This window comes from Cynocephalus volans, chromosome 14 (genome assembly GCF_027409185.1).
Source record: "Cynocephalus volans isolate mCynVol1 chromosome 14, mCynVol1.pri, whole genome shotgun sequence".
Classification (NCBI taxonomy): domain Eukaryota; kingdom Metazoa; phylum Chordata; class Mammalia; order Dermoptera; family Cynocephalidae; genus Cynocephalus; species Cynocephalus volans.
The window spans coordinates 91,346,589-91,362,115 of NC_084473.1; the positions used below are offsets into that span (position 1 = coordinate 91,346,589).

The 15,527-nt window shown below is 47.6% G+C and overlaps 1 protein-coding gene across 2 annotated transcripts in view; it reads left to right on the plus strand.

Moving 5' to 3' along the window:
- The first annotated feature begins 14,114 nt into the window (after positions 1 to 14,114).
- The window catches only part of CNNM4 (cyclin and CBS domain divalent metal cation transport mediator 4), a 38,051-nt gene continuing 36,638 nt past the window's right edge, over positions 14,115 to 15,527 (plus strand). For both annotated transcript variants that reach the window (XM_063077905.1, XM_063077906.1), the window contains exon 1: positions 14,115 to 15,516. In XM_063077905.1, the coding sequence (XP_062933975.1) occupies positions 14,115 to 15,516 (1,402 nt within the window). The remainder of the gene's footprint in view (positions 15,517 to 15,527) is intronic.

Sequence of the window (15,527 nt, forward strand, 5' to 3'; positions counted from 1 at the left end):
GGCCTGTAGAACCATCTGCCCCGCGTCTCATTGGCTCTTGTCGAGTCCCCGCCCCCGCAGGTGAGCTTCTCACCGATTGGCTGGCTTTGGTATCAGTTGCCTTGCCAACCCAGGAAACGCGCGTGGCCGAATGCCCGGTCTCCCTTATTTGCATTTGTCCTGAGCTTCACTAGGCCTGCTGGGATTACCAAGTGACTTCTATTTTGTTTCTGCATTCTAGAGTAAATTTAAGGAGATAAAAGGTTTCTTCCAGTCCCAAGCAAACATTCTATCTCTCTGCCATAGTATCCTCCTGGCTGTGCGGAGCTCTCAGCAGGATGTAGAACTGAAAGGAGAATTTGACAAATCCGCAATTAAAGTAGCTGGAAAATTATCAAATTTATAAAAGACGTGAACCATCAACCAACTTGACCTGATGACATTTATAGAAACCACCCAACAGCATCCAGTGTAAATGACACATTTGCCGAGATATTCTGGGTCATAAAACAAACCACAAATGAAAAATAATTGAAAGCACACAAATTAATTAATTAATTCTCAAAGCCATCACTTCCTTTTCTTCCCTCCCTTCATCTTTCTCCAGAACCACAACATGTGTGCTGACCGGTCTCCTGGCCACCATTCTCGACATGACCACCAAAGTGACCTAAAGCATCTAGCCATAGTTAGTGTCAGGGTTAAATGCGTCAATATTGGTAAACCTCTTAGAATAGCCCCTGGCATGTAATAAGCACTATTTCATCATCATCATTGTTATTAACAGGGCTCTGATAGTTTACCATCACCTGTGAGGAGGAAATTCAAGCTCCTCAGCTTGGCACACAAAGCCCTGTGCCATCTGGCCCTGATCCTCCCCTGGCCTTATTGCCCACAGCTCCTTTCCTCCACCTGTATGTTCCAGTTTCCTCTCTTCCCCTTTTTCTCCAGCCCACTTGGTTCTGGAGTCCTTTCTTAGCTTCTTCAGGCCAGGGTAATTGCCCCTCTCTTAGCCCGCAATGTGCTCAATGCACATCTCTTACAGCGCACTTACCAGATCTGTGTCTATGTCTTCCCAACAGATTTAACAAAGGTTCGCTCTCTCTTTCTTTCCTGAGCATAAATATATTTAGGAAGAGAAACATGAATATGAGCCTGCTTTACAGGGGACCAAGTTTTTTAAATTAAAGCTGTCACAGCCATTGATCTTTTAACATACGCCACACAAAGCAGACGTATGGTAAGATATTAGATATTGTAGTGAATCTATTCATGTCATACCCTGGCTTTAAAGCCATTCATGGCCCCTAATTAACATAGGATAAAATCCAAACTCTTTCACATAGCCCTCAAGGCTGTTCACAACCTAACTCAAATCAGTCTGTACACATGTCTATTATAATGTGTGTCACCTGGAATTATGTAGCTTAATTAGCAGATTATGTGTTTGTCTCCCCAGCAAGGCTGGGAGCTCCTGGACCACAGGAAACAGGTCTTACTCATTTCCTAACGCAGGACCCACCCACTTTCCCACCCCCTAACCTATCACCCAGCACATAGTAGGGGTTCTAATTATTTTGAATAAAATTATTTACATTGTATTCCTCTGTCAGCTGGATTTTTTTTATTGTGGTAAAAGGCACATAGAATAAAATTTAGCATTTTAATCATTTTTAAGTGTACAGTTCAGTGGCATAAAGTACATTCAGTGTTGTGCAACCTGTCACCTGGTTTTCTGATAGATTAACATCAGCAGATCTTTCATTGTAACATTCTTTATGACAAAGAAAAGGGGAATAAAGGAGAAGGGTGTGAAAGGTGAAATGCACTGGACACTAAATTAGATGATTTCGTTCAGACTGTTGCAATACGGAGGATGCTTATTAATGAGGAATGTATCAAAGAAAAGGAAGAGGGCCCAGGGTTTTGGAGAGGCAGGTAAACAAAGGAGTCATTATGAGGAAGGATGGAGAGGATCTTATCTGAGTCACGGAGGAAGGGAAGAAGTGGGTCTTATTTTGGAATATTCTAGAGCAGGGTAGTCCTTTAAGACTAGCTATTTCTCAGGGCTCAAAATGGGGCGGGGGTGACACAAAAGGATGGGGGGATTTGTTTACTTGTAGTGGCTTTCCAGAAACAGGGTTCAGATAAGTTCAACACTATCAAGGTGTTGAGGGGCAGTAGAGGGAAAGAGAGAAAAGGAGTCATATCACCTCCAGCACTGCCCCTTCTGAAAGCTGGATCAGGTCTTGACCTACTGTCCTTTCAGCTTCCTAAGATTCCCCTTTTTCTCCTTGAAATCATCTCCCATGATCTCTGGCTGCAGAACCCCAAGGCAGGGACATTCATATATAATGCGAGTTGTGCATTCCAGCAGTTCTGGATGATTCCTCCACTTTCCTGTCTTCAAAGTGAAACAGGTATCTCCACTCAGGAGCACCATGAAGCCTGATATCCCTCACCCAATGACAGAGCCTCCAAGGCAGCCTCTTGGCCCATCCTTTCCTCTCCCTCCCACTATTTCATTGCAGATCCACCTCCCTCACCCCAGGACCCAAAGCAGGGCCTAACATCAGCCCCCCTGAAACCAGTACAACCATCCCTCCCTCCTTGAGATCCAGTGAGGCCTGAGTCAGGTCTATTGTCAGTCCCATCCATAGTCACAGCTGACTGGGTCCCACCTCTCTGTACCTCCAATTTTCCAAGCAGACCATGGAGGATAGAAGAGGACAGTAGATGTAACATTAACTAGCCAATTACTTCCCACTGTTGACTTCTCAATACTGGCCTCCCAACAAACCACAATCAAATATCCTGGGGTACCTCGGAAATACACAGATGTCTGGGCCCTAACCCCAGACACTGAGTCAATAGGTCTGGGGCAGAGTCTGGGGATTTGGTTTTGAAAATCTCCCCCTGGAGAATTTAATATGCAGCCCAATATTGAGAACTACAACCCTTTCACATCCAGTATCTCATTTTGACCTCAAAATGGTTTGGTGTGGTGGACTTTAAGGTTAGGACATTTGTACAGAGTTCATAGAATACATTCCCGATAGTACAACACCTGAATTTAGAAATAAGATTTAGAGATTTGCTTTAAAATATTGTGGGAGAAAATTGTGTGTGTGTGTGTGTTGAAGGGAGGGCAGGATGATGAAAAAAAAACCCAGCAGAATGTTGATAACTGTTGAAGCTGGCTTATGAGTACGTGGGATTCCTTCTAGCTTTGTGTACGTGTGAAAGTTGACATAATAAAAAAGCTTTTAAAATTCTCCCTTGGAGATGATTAGGAAATGTGCTGAGTGTGCATTTGTGGTGTTTTCTAAATTTCCCCTAGGGAATGAAAACTGTAATTAACTATAATCTAGTAAAGTTCATTGTGACCCATCCAATGTAATGTCATAACTAAAGAGAGAAGAGTCTGCAATCTAGAAAAAGAACAGTCAAGGGATGAAAATATGTCAGAGTTATATCAATTCTATCCGGAGGAGAGAGTATTTCTAAGTACTTGTGTTGGGTCTCCTTATAACTTTATTCAAATCAAGCCTTTTCTTCTAACATCATAAGGAGGACTTCCAGCCTAACATTCTAGCCTCTTAGTTTAATTTCTCAGTATAAATTAAGAAATTAGTATTTGGGTTTATCACTTAGATTACTTGTTAGTTTAATTAGGGTGACCTATCCTCCCCAATTTGTTTTTCCATCAGTGAATTGATAAAAATCAATACCCTGAGGACCAGATCTCAGATCTGTTGTGGCTCCATGGAGCGGGAGAACTCCCACGAATTAGGGACTTCCTCTAGGGATGCATATACCTGCTTGCTGCAGTTGGGGCATCTGACTCACTGAGGATTGGAGAATGGGGCAGGGAAGGGAGGAGAACTCTGGCATATTTGAGTGGAATGAAACATCTGCCTTTTTGAGATCCAGCTCTACTGTATGACATTGGGAAAATTACTTGATCTCTTTGAGCCTCAAATTGTCTATCTATAAAATGAATGTGATGAAACCTAACATACTGGATCGTGGAGAGCAAGAAATGAAACACTGCATGAAGGCTGCACATCACACTGTAGACTCTAAACAGTTCCACGTTTGTACAGCTTTTTTATGATTTGCTTACTTGTGTTCTGAAATGTGCTGTGGGAAAGCAGATTTGGTCCTTTTAGAAGAAAGCATGTGCATCAGCAGTAGGCTTATAAATGAAGAAGCCACTGGCTGACTTGGGGATACTGCTCAGGGATCTGGGGTGCAGGGTAGAAGTGAGTAATGTGCAGATCCTATCACTGGGGTCTGTAATTAGAAACATCATGAACTATAGCTTTGAAGGTCAAACAGCTAAGAAAGGTTTTGGTGGGCACAGTTTTCCTCATTTGCCTTCGGCCTGTGGAAGTCCAACAGATGAGGAGCCCTGAGAACCCCAGGACCTGGTTGAGTGGGGAAGTGTGTGGGTCAAGCTGAGCTACAGCTATGACAGAGGCCAAGCCAGGGTGTAGATGAAGCTGGGAAATACCTGTTTTGTGCAGAGCACACGTGTGCAAGGAACGGCAGGTTCATCAGGATCTGTGGAAGCTATGAGGTCTCGACAAACCAGCCTGGGACTTTGAAGTTAACTTGGCTCAAAGACCTGAGCCAGCCTGATGATGGCAACTTCCAAAAGTCAGATTGAGGGTTATTGGCTCTGAGGGGAAGCCAGGAAGTCAAGGTTAGACTGAAAATTGATGGATAATGTGTAAGGAGCCCAATTACAAAACCATGATTGTTTAAATCATACTCAGTGTTTCTCTAAACAACTAGACTCAAACATGTCTGTTTTTTGAAAATAAAAATTCCTATGTTCTGTCATCAAGGTGTTTACAATGTCCCTTAGTTTCAATATTTCTCAATGAAAATGACATCTTGGAGTGCATTAGAGTAGACAGATCTGGTTCTGTTGGCCTTGCCTGGTTGCATGACATTGGGCAAATTTTTTAACCTCTTCGGGACTCAGTTTTTCTATCTATAAAAGTGGAATAACAATAATAGTACCTATCTCACAGAATTGCTATGAAGATTGAAGCAAGGTAAGGAGTGGAAAGTGCGGTGTCTGGCACACAGTTAGCACTCAACAAAAGGGAGCTATTTTTTATTAACTGTTATTTGTCCTTTCTTTTTTTTTTTTTCTAAAAAAGATGACCAGTAAGGGGATCTTAACCCTTGGCTTGGTGTTGTCAGCACCATGCTCAGCCAGTGAGCGAACCAGCCATCCCTATATAGGATCCGAACCCATGGCCTTGGTGTTATCAGCACCGCACTCTCCCGAGTGAGCCACAGGCCAGCCCTCTGTTATTTGTCCTTTCACATCTGCAGTACAATGATAGCTTGTGAGCTGGAATTCCCCCACCCCAATCACCCAACAAACTGCCAACGATTAGCCTTCCAAATTTTTAGTTTGTGTCACATCACCTCCCCACTAAGAACCTTCTGTCCTTCTTTAACTGGATTAAGACCAAACTCTTGTTTGTAGGCCAATGTCAGGATTTCAGTTGTTACTTTAAAAGAAATGGAGAGCCTCTGGAAGGTTTTTGATCAGAGGAGGTTTGTGATATATCATATGTTTCTAAAGGATCACTCTGGCGGCTGATTTGCAAAGAGACTGTAGGGGAGAAAGGGTAGAAGTGAGGTGACCATGCAGGAGGCTATATCGGTAATCCCAGTGAGAAAGGAAGGTGGCTGGGGCCCGGGGACAGCTAGCTGGATTTCAGATGTATTTCAAGGTACAGCCAACAGGATTTGCTGATGGGACAGGAAGAGATATAAGAGAAAGATAGGAGTGAAGGATGGCTCCTAGATTTCTGGCCACACCAACTGGAAGGATGGCATTGCGGTATACTGACAGAAGGGAAATCATGGGAGGTACATGGTTTGGAGAAAAGATCAGTAGTTTCATTTTGGTGATACTAAGTTTATGTGTCTATTGGACATTTAAGTAGAGTATAGGCCCTCGGACCCCAACCATAACCCTGGTTAAGACTAATTTCCAGTCTTTAATAGAAGCTGTTGGGGGTCAGGGTGGGGGGAAATTTATCAGTTGAACAGTGTTCAGTAAAGAGGATTTTCCCTCACCTCCTGTGATAGCCTGCCTCCATGTGGCCCCAATGACCCCTGCCTCCTGATATTCATGCCCTGTGTAATTCTTCCCTGCACAGCATTAGGTTGGGTCCATGTGACCAACAGAATATGGAAGAAGTAGTAGTATGACACCTCTGGGGCTAGGTCATAGAAGACATTATGGCTTTCATCTTGGTCTTTCTCTCTCTTGGATTTACCCTAGGAGAGCCAGCTACCAGGCTGTGAGCAGCCCTATACACAGGCCCTCACGGTGAAAAACTGAGGCCTCTTGCCAACAGCCATGTTAGTGAGATTGGAAGTGGATCTTCCAGCCCCAATTAAGTCTTCAGATGACTGCGGCCTCAGCCAACACTGACTGCAACTTATGAGAGACTGAGCCAAAACCACCCAGCTAAACTGCTTCCTAATTCCTGACCCACAGAAACTATGACATAATAAATATTTACTGTATCAAGCCACTAAGTTTAGGGGGTAATTTATTACGCAGAAATATATAATTAACATACCTCTCAAAGTCAAGTGAAGAAGTGCTTCAAGAAACTATGGGGGCTCCTGTGAGAAAGGAGACTGCACCTCATGCCAGGATCAGAGCTCCACTGAGGCAGTAGACTTGCTGTTCTGCTTCTGACTCCTAGAACAGAGGGAGGAGAGAATTGGAGAGGAAACTGGGGCAGAGAGAGGGATTGACTGCAGAGTGGTCTATACTGAAACCATTGGGTGGTGGACTCACCCAAGAGGAGCTGCCTGCCAGGCAAAGTGTACCCCAACTGCAAGAAGCTGGGGGCAAGGAATCCTGACAGGGACTGGGTTGAAACTCACACTACAAGAAACCAATATCTGGACACAAGTCACACTCAGTCAAGCAGCAACAACCATGAAGTGGGGTGGAGGTGAGGTTAAACTGTGGCAAATTGAGTAAAGAGAAATTACCCTTATTCCCCTCTCACCATTGCCAGGCCCCAACACTGGAGAAATTAGGCCCTGAAAAGGAAAGAGGGAGTATCCCATGACCCCTCCACTCAACACCAGACACGTGCCCATACGTGCTCACACACAAACATACTTCTCTCTGCAACTAACTGCAGCTGTTGGAGGAATGAAAGGCTGACTGAAGTCCTTCCCCACCTCCAAGTCCCTGAGCAGAAACTGATCCCCAAGCCAGGAGAAGGGTGATCGGGAAGGCACGCAGGAGATGTAAATCAGAAATGAGATGGAAGCTTTTAATGAACCTGATTGGGTGTTTAATACTAAAAGTCATACTAAAGCTATGGGATCCATTTAAGACCTTGTGAAGGGAGGGGAAAGGGAATGTGACAGAAATCGGTGAAAAGCCTTGAATGAAAAAGAAATAAAACCATGTCAAGGCCCCACTGATTGAGGTTCCTCAATAAACTGGTTACCATTCTGTTCCTTAACCCGAGTCCTTAGAGCGTCAGTACAGTGCAGGGATTACAAAGGTCTGGAATCAACACAGGTTTGAACAGTATCAAAACCCATTTCTGTGTGATCCTGAGCAGGTTTCTTAACCTTTCCAAATCTCCATTTGGAGAATGAGACTAATAATGGTACCTCTGTGGGAGGGAGGTTTCGGTAATTGGCCACAATAATCAACCACATTGTATATTGACAAAATAAAATAAAATAAAATATTAAAGAAAAAAAAAATAATAGTACCTCTCCCTCGCCCCTTACAGGATTGAGATGAAGGTGAACAGAAGTCCTGCCTTCAGCAGGAAGAGGGGGCACAGCAGGCAGTTTCAGGTTTCCATAATCTCCATTTAGGGACCCTCCTCCCTGTATAAAAGCCCAGGTCAGACCCCTTATGGACCCCTCTTGGTGTCCTGCCCATGCTAGGTCAATTGTCAGGGCCAGGGGTACTTTCACTGTCCATGCCTGGTCAGTTGCCTGTCCACACCTGAACCCATGGAAACGGAGGAGGGATGGGTTCCCAGAGGAAGGAGAGGTATGTTCCCAGAAGAAAGAGGATAGGAAGCCAGACAGATCAAAGCAGATGCCCACTACATCTGATCGTGCTCATATTGCCTTTCCTGACAGAAGCCAGTTGCAACTCATTCCTTTGTCACCCAGGAAAAATGTATACTTCCAAGAATTTAAATTAGGATAGAATCTGTTTATCTGATTCAGTCCCCTTCTGTCAAAGAGAAAGGCCCTGAGGCCCAGCAAGATAGACTGGTTGCTTAAGACTCTATAGGTATTTGGTAACTTAGCAGTTGTTTGGGATAGACCTGAGAAAATCTGGACACTTGGGAATGAAGATCTCAAAAGTATCTCAATTTCTGGGTGGGGCTGGGACCAATAAGACTGGGAAATTAGGAACTTGCCTCATTGACATGCCCGAGGTGATTTATTGGCACATGTGGATTGTGCTAGGTCATGTGGGCGTGGGTGCCATTCACATAGAGCATTCGGTTACAGTGTGGTGTTTTTCTGTGTGTTTTTGGTGTCTGGCCAGTATGGGGAACTGAACCCTTGACCTTGTGTTATGAAGAACACAGTGTTGTGACACCAGGTTTGGCTCCCCCACTGATCCTTACAGGCTTCCTGCAGGGTGATGAGGGGATGCCCATGAGCAAGGCGAGACCAGTATTTTTTTAATTGTGGATTAACAAAGAAATCAATTTAGTTGGGTCAAGACCAGATTCTTTTAAAGAAGAAACAGATACAATAGAACAGAAATGATATCAAGGGGTAAATATAGTCTTGGCAAACAGAATTGTAATTTTACAGATGAAGCCGCTGGCTAAATGCTTGTTCCTCAGTCCCTACCCCTAGCCCCCAACAGTATTATTCCTACTCGCTTTTCAAGGGAAATCCAATTCATTCCATAAATGCATATGGAATGCTGAGCACTGGATACAGAAACGACTCTGACACTCTTGTCCTTGAGGGATTCCCAAGTGACCTCCAGCCCAGAGTAGGGAAGAAAAGACAATGAAGAGGGTAGACAGGGGAGAAAGAATCGACAGAAAAACAGTCCCTGGGCACTGGACGAGGGGGAGGACTTACATTCTCTACTTTATACACTCTGTGTTATTTGGATGTGTTGTAATGAACATGTACTGTATAATTTTTGCAATTTCAGAAGCTCCATAAAAAAATTAAAATACACAATTGAATAAATGAATGAAATGTAATGGGGTTGGCTGGTTAGCTCTCAGTTGGTTAGACCGCGGTGTTATATATAACACCAAGGTCAAGGGTTCGGATCCCTGTGCCGGCCAGCTGCCAAAAAACAAACAGACAAAAAGAAGTGTAATATGAAAAGTCCTGACCTGGGGGAAGGAATAGAAACTAACATTTACGGAGCAGTAACACTGGCTCATTTAGTTCTATCAATATGGCAAGGAGGGTCTCTTGGTTACCATCTTAACAATGCAGAAACCCAGCCCTCAGAGGCGAAGCACTTTGCCCCAATTCACCAGCTTGACATTTCTGCTGTAGCCTTTTTCCATTTGCCAACTCCAAAAAAGAGTCAGAAACTAGGGACAGTGACTACAAGCAGTTTGTTCTTAAGCCTTTGTAAATACTGGGTGTTTGTTATCTTGCTCTCCTTTGTTTTTCTCTAGTGACTAATAGCTAATCTTTTAAAATAAAAAAAGAAAAGGGTCTGTGTTTTCTCAGGCAGAAGGAAAAGCTTGCTGGGGTAGCCAGTTTTAGGAACAAAGGATACCCCAGTGCACAAGGGGAAGAGGGTGGCATAAAGGAGGGTCCTGGGGTCTGCCTGGACTTTCTCAGACCAGCTGCTGCCTGGGACTCCTCTCAGGGGCCCTGGTACTGGCAGGGGCTTCCCAGGAAGGCCTTGCCTTAAGGGGTCGTCAGTCTCTTGGATGCCAAACAAGAGGCTTCTCTCTCTCCCCGGCTTGCCCTGCCTTTTTAGCTGAGCCCCTATGTACTGTGATACCCCTGCCAAGCTCACTTCCACCTGGCTTCACCTCCACTTCAGCTCCTTTCTTCCCTCCCCAGGAGGCCTCAGCATCCAGACTTGGTCTTGCTTAGTCCTAGATGACCTTCCCCTCAGTCTCCCTTCTTCCCCCATCATTCTCTGCCGATGTCCTCCCTCCGAAGGAAAGGGAAGGGAAAGAACAGGGAGACTGTGGCTGCAGTTGCATGGAGAGACACAGTGGAGCTAAGGAAATTTGCAAGTGTCTTCTAAAAATCGTGGCTACATCATTCCCGCCGTCATTATGGTTGCTGAGCATGTTTATTGTGCTCTTACCATAGGAAAGGCACTTGTGAAGTGCTTATCGTGCATCATCTCCCTGGGCACTCAAGAATGTCCCAGGGTCCCAGGTCACACAGTCAATCAGCCTCCAAGCCAGCCCCCAGGATGCCTTTAGTGCTGTGCTCTGAACCCCCATGGTAAGGCATCCTGTCCCCGAAGGAGAACAATTTGTCCTGTGGCCAGGAAAGCCCTGGAGCCTACTTACCCAGTTCATACAAACTCTCTGAGCATTGCTAATCTGCCATCCAACTTCCTATCAGAGGCACATCCCGGCACAGCATGGGCCACTAACCTGATGTTTTCACCCCTCCTCTGGCTCAATGAAGTGTCTGTCTCAGGTACAAATCACAACATCCTCCCATCCAGGTCCTCATGTCCCCACTTGCTGGGATGACCTGAGTTGGGATTTGAGCTAAGGCACCACCCCAGCTAAGTCCATGCTCGCTCTGTCCATAATAATTATTGATAATTTAGCACCATGCTCCAACCAACTGAGCTAACTGGCTGCTGGCCCAAGATAATTTAATGGCACGGATGTACCCTGCAAATGCTCAGTGTTATTGTATACTTAAGGGCAGCCGATGAACAGGCCACTGCATGTATCGACAATGACCATGGCTCATCCTGAAAAGGTGTCCCACTGCCCCCAACCAAGGCCTCCGACCCCAGAGCTCATGGCACAGCCTAAGGGACTGCCCAAGGTGGGGCCAGAGCAGGCCTCAGGCTCTGAGCACCGCCAGCCGAAGAGCAGCTTCTCTGCCAGCAGCTTCCCCATCTTGGAGACCCAGAGGGTGAAGACAGATAAGAATCCAGCCCAGGAGGATTAGATTCCAGGCTACTAATTGAGGATCCTTGTTCATCACAGGATCCCCAGTACCAGCACAATACTGGGTACAAGTGAAGGGGCAATAAGACTTGAAGACTATTTCTCTTCACAGGACCAGGAAGGAGTGTGCTCAATTATGGGAGATGTAGACATGCTACCACAAGGCCTACAACTGGAAAGAACCAATCAGGTCCGAGGATCTCATGAATGGAGTGCTCTGTTAAGTGCTCAGGGGTCAGGACCCTTGGAGAAAGACCTTCTCCCACTCCTTAGTTGCAAATGGAGGGCACTCAGGTAAGGACTTGCTACCCTGAGGCAGAGAAACAGGTCTGATGATGCCTTCATGTGTCCCCCAAAGGAAGGCAGCTTCTAGCTTTCTGCCTGGTTAATGGGGGAGCCACACATGCATCCAGGATTTCTGCGTGTTAATGGACCCCTATCTCCATGTTGTCCCCACAACTCCGTGGGAGAGGTATTTTGACTTGCAGATGTGGAAAGATTAGATGCTCCTAACCAGGGCTGCAAGCCAGCAGCAACTGAACCTGGTCTCCAGTCTGGGCCCCACATACCTCCTCATACACTTCTCAAGTTATATTGTATTTATCTTTACACAGTGAGTCCTGTCTCCCTGGCTAGATTGCAGGCCCTGGGAGAGCAAAGAGGAATTTCATTTTTTTACTTCGTTGAATCTGCTCTGTTCACCTAATCATGAATGTGAATACAATCATGGATAGGTGTAATTAACTGAACTTTAACAGACACTGATTTTTTTCCTACCATTACCCTCACCGTTGCTCCTACTTTTAATCCAAGTGTCTCAAAAGCTTATTTTTCCTTCTCTTTGTTGGCTTCTGTCAGTACACTCGGTGCTTATGTACAGAGCTTCTGAGTGCAGACAGGACAACATAAAAATAGCCAATTGGTCGATAATAGAATGAGAAAGTTTCTAAGTACAGTGGGGGAGGGCATTGGTGCTAAAGCCAGCTGGAAGAAATGAGGAAGCCTGGTCAGAAGCCTTCCTGAGAGCCAGGCTTGCTTTGAGGCAATGCAGGTGGCTCTCCCTGGTTGGTGGAGACAGGGAGGGAACAGCCAGTCAAAGGTTCTGCTTTTGTTCTGTCTTGGCCAGTGCCATCATTTTTCAGGGAGGCCCCTGCTCCCTGAAAAACCAGACTGCGGGCCACTCACTACACAGTGTCTAATATGACGTGAGGCACCAACTTGCAAGGGACTTCTTCAGGCTGCTTAGTTTGCAGAACCCTCTACCACTGCTAACGGTGCCTTCTTAAATCAGGCCTCTCTGCCACCGTGCCTCCTTCCACAACACTGTATGATCGTTCCTCTCTGTTTAGGCTGTTTCCAGCTGCTATTGATTGTTGCTTTTATTGGCAAACAGTAAACCAAAATAAAAATAAAACACAATTGTTGATGCAGGGAGAGAGTAAAGTGGATTCTGTGTCTCCAGGGCTGGGAAAAGACGTGCTGAGACCCATTGGTCAGTCTAGTACCTGATACTCCCAGCGCACCTCTGCAATTATTGTAAGGATGTTTGTCTGTGTCTCCTTCGCCCTCACTGAGTGTGGGCAGCCACGGTCTTCCCCACATACCCTGAATGCCTGGTGCTCAATTCATAGTTGCCGATTGACATCGAGGTTGGGCCATCCAGGAAGCAGTCATTTCAGGGCTAGGCCTGCCGCAGTGCCTGTTAGCTGGTTTCCACATGTAGCTGCCCTAGCTGGTTAGTCACCACCACGATTTGGGGTTAGGGGTTTGGTCCGGGAAGAGCAAGTAGCAACAACACCTACTACTACGACATAGCCTAAGAATATTCACAAAAAGTTTTCTTGTTGTGTTCAAGGTCTAGGCCAACGGTTTGCACAGCTTAGCAAACTGGTGATGTATTATCATTCTTGCCCCTATTTACAGATGAAGAAACTGAGGCCGAGAGATGACAATCTGGAAGGACCAGAATTTGTGCCCAGGCTGAATTTCTGCATCTGCAAAATGGAAATAATCCATACCTCTTAGATTTGTTGGGAGGATGGAATAAATATTACGTGCCTGTTTTCTGATCTAGAATGTAAATTCCAGAGGACAGAGACTTTGGCCTGTTCACTGCTATATTGTCAGAGCCTGGAACAAGTGCCTGACACATAGTAGTTTCTCAATAAATATTCATGCCTAAGTGGAAATGACAGGAGAGAAGCTTAGGCCAGAGCCTGCCCTTCTATAACCTTAGATGCGCAGATTTGCCCTCCACACCAGGCAGCCACTGGCCGATGGAAGCGTCAGGCTGGGGGTGGGGGTGGGGGAACCTACTTCTGGCCTTAGGACAGTAAAAATTCCCAGGGTGAGGAGGCCAGAGAAGTCTCCAAGGGGCAGGATGCAAAGCCGACCTCTGCCCTCGGGTCTTTTTTCTTTTTCTATTTTTTTTTTTTTTGTCGAAATGAGGAAAAGCACTTTTCTTGTCGTGCCTGCAGAGAAAAGTCGCCCGCCGGGGATGAACTACAGACTGCTGCGGACCAGGAAGGGCCGAGCATGCAAGGCTGGACCAGACGAAGGACAGGCACGGCGCGGCCGGAACGCTAGCTCCCGGCAGAGAAGAACAGGCCCCACCGAGCGCCAACGCAGGCAAAGGCGGGGAAAGGCGATGAGGCGGAGGGCGGGGCGGACGCCTGCCCGGCGCTCCAGCGCTCCAGCGCTCCGGCGCCGTTCCACCTTAAGTGCTGGACCCCCTTAAAGGCGGGCGCGCGAGTGCGCGCCCCAGGGGAGCGGCGGAGCCTCTCATGCAAATGAGGGGCGTGGGTCGGCGGGGCGGGGCGGGTGGGGCGCCGACCTGACGTCAGGCCCGCGGCCCGGGCAGTTGGCTCGGCTGCAGCTGAGCGGCAGGAGCGGAGGCGCCGAGCGGGGCGCGCGGCGGGGCGCCGGGAGCGGCGGCGACAGAGCCGGAGCAACATGGCGCCGGTGGGCGGGGGCGGGCGCCCGGGCGGAGGGCCGGCCCGAGGGCGCCTCCTCCTGGCGGCGCTGGTGCTGCTGGTGCCGCTGTGGGCGCGGGGGGCCCGGGGCCACGGCAACTCCCAGTGGGGCGCGATCGTGGGCATGAGGCTGGAGAGCTGCAACAAGTCGTGTGGGATGAATCCGGATGGCACCATCTTCGTGTCCGAGGGCAGCACCGTGAACCTGAGGCTGTACGGCCTGAGTCTGGACAACATCTCCAGCAACCTGATCTCCTTCACCGAGGTGGACGACGCCAAGACCGCCCACGAGTCCACCAACTGCCTGGAGCTCACTAAGGACCTGGTCGTCCAGCAGCTGGTCAACGTGAGCCGCGGGAACACGTCCGGGATGCTGGTGGTGCTCACCAAGTTCCTCCGGAGGAGCGAGAACATGAAGCTGTATGCACTGTGCACCCGGGCCCGGGCTGACGGGCCCTGGGTAAAGTGGATGGACAAGGACTCACTGCTCTTCATGGTGGAGGAGCCTGGGAGGTTCCTGCCCCTCTGGCTGCACATCCTGCTCATTATGGTGCTGCTAGTGCTGTCGGGCATATTTTCTGGCCTCAACCTGGGGCTTATGGCCCTGGACCCCATGGAGCTGCGCATCGTGCAGAACTGTGGCACTGAGAAGGAGAGGAGTTATGCCCGCAAGATCGAGCCCATCCGGAGCAAGGGCAACTACTTGCTCTGCTCGCTGCTCCTGGGGAATGTGCTGGTCAACACCTCCCTCACTATCCTTCTAGACAACCTCATTGGGTCTGGCCTCATGGCGGTGGCCTCCTCCACCATAGGCATTGTTATCTTTGGGGAGATCCTACCTCAAGCTCTGTGCTCCCGGCACGGGCTGGCTGTGGGTGCCAACACCATCATTCTCACCAAATTCTTTATGCTTCTCACCTTTCCGCTCAGTTTCCCCATCAGCAAGCTCCTGGACTTTGTTCTGGGCCAGGAGATTGGCACCGTTTACAATCGGGAGAAGCTGATGGAGATGTTAAAGGTCACAGAGCCGTATAATGACCTCGTGAAAGAGGAGCTAAATATGATCCAGGGTGCCCTGGAACTACGGACCAAAACCGTGGAGGATATTATGACCCAGCTCCAAGACTGCTTCATGATCCGCAGCGATGCTGTCCTGGACTTCAACACGATGTCAGAGATTATGGAAAGTGGCTATACCCGCATCCCAGTGTTTGAAGATGAGCAATCCAATATTGTAGATATTCTCTATGTCAAAGACTTGGCTTTTGTGGACCCCGATGACTGCACCCCCCTCAAGACCATCACCCGCTTCTACAACCACCCGGTGCACTTCGTTTTCCATGACACCAAGTTAGATGCCATGCTGGAGGAGTTCAAGAAGGGTAAGGCGTGA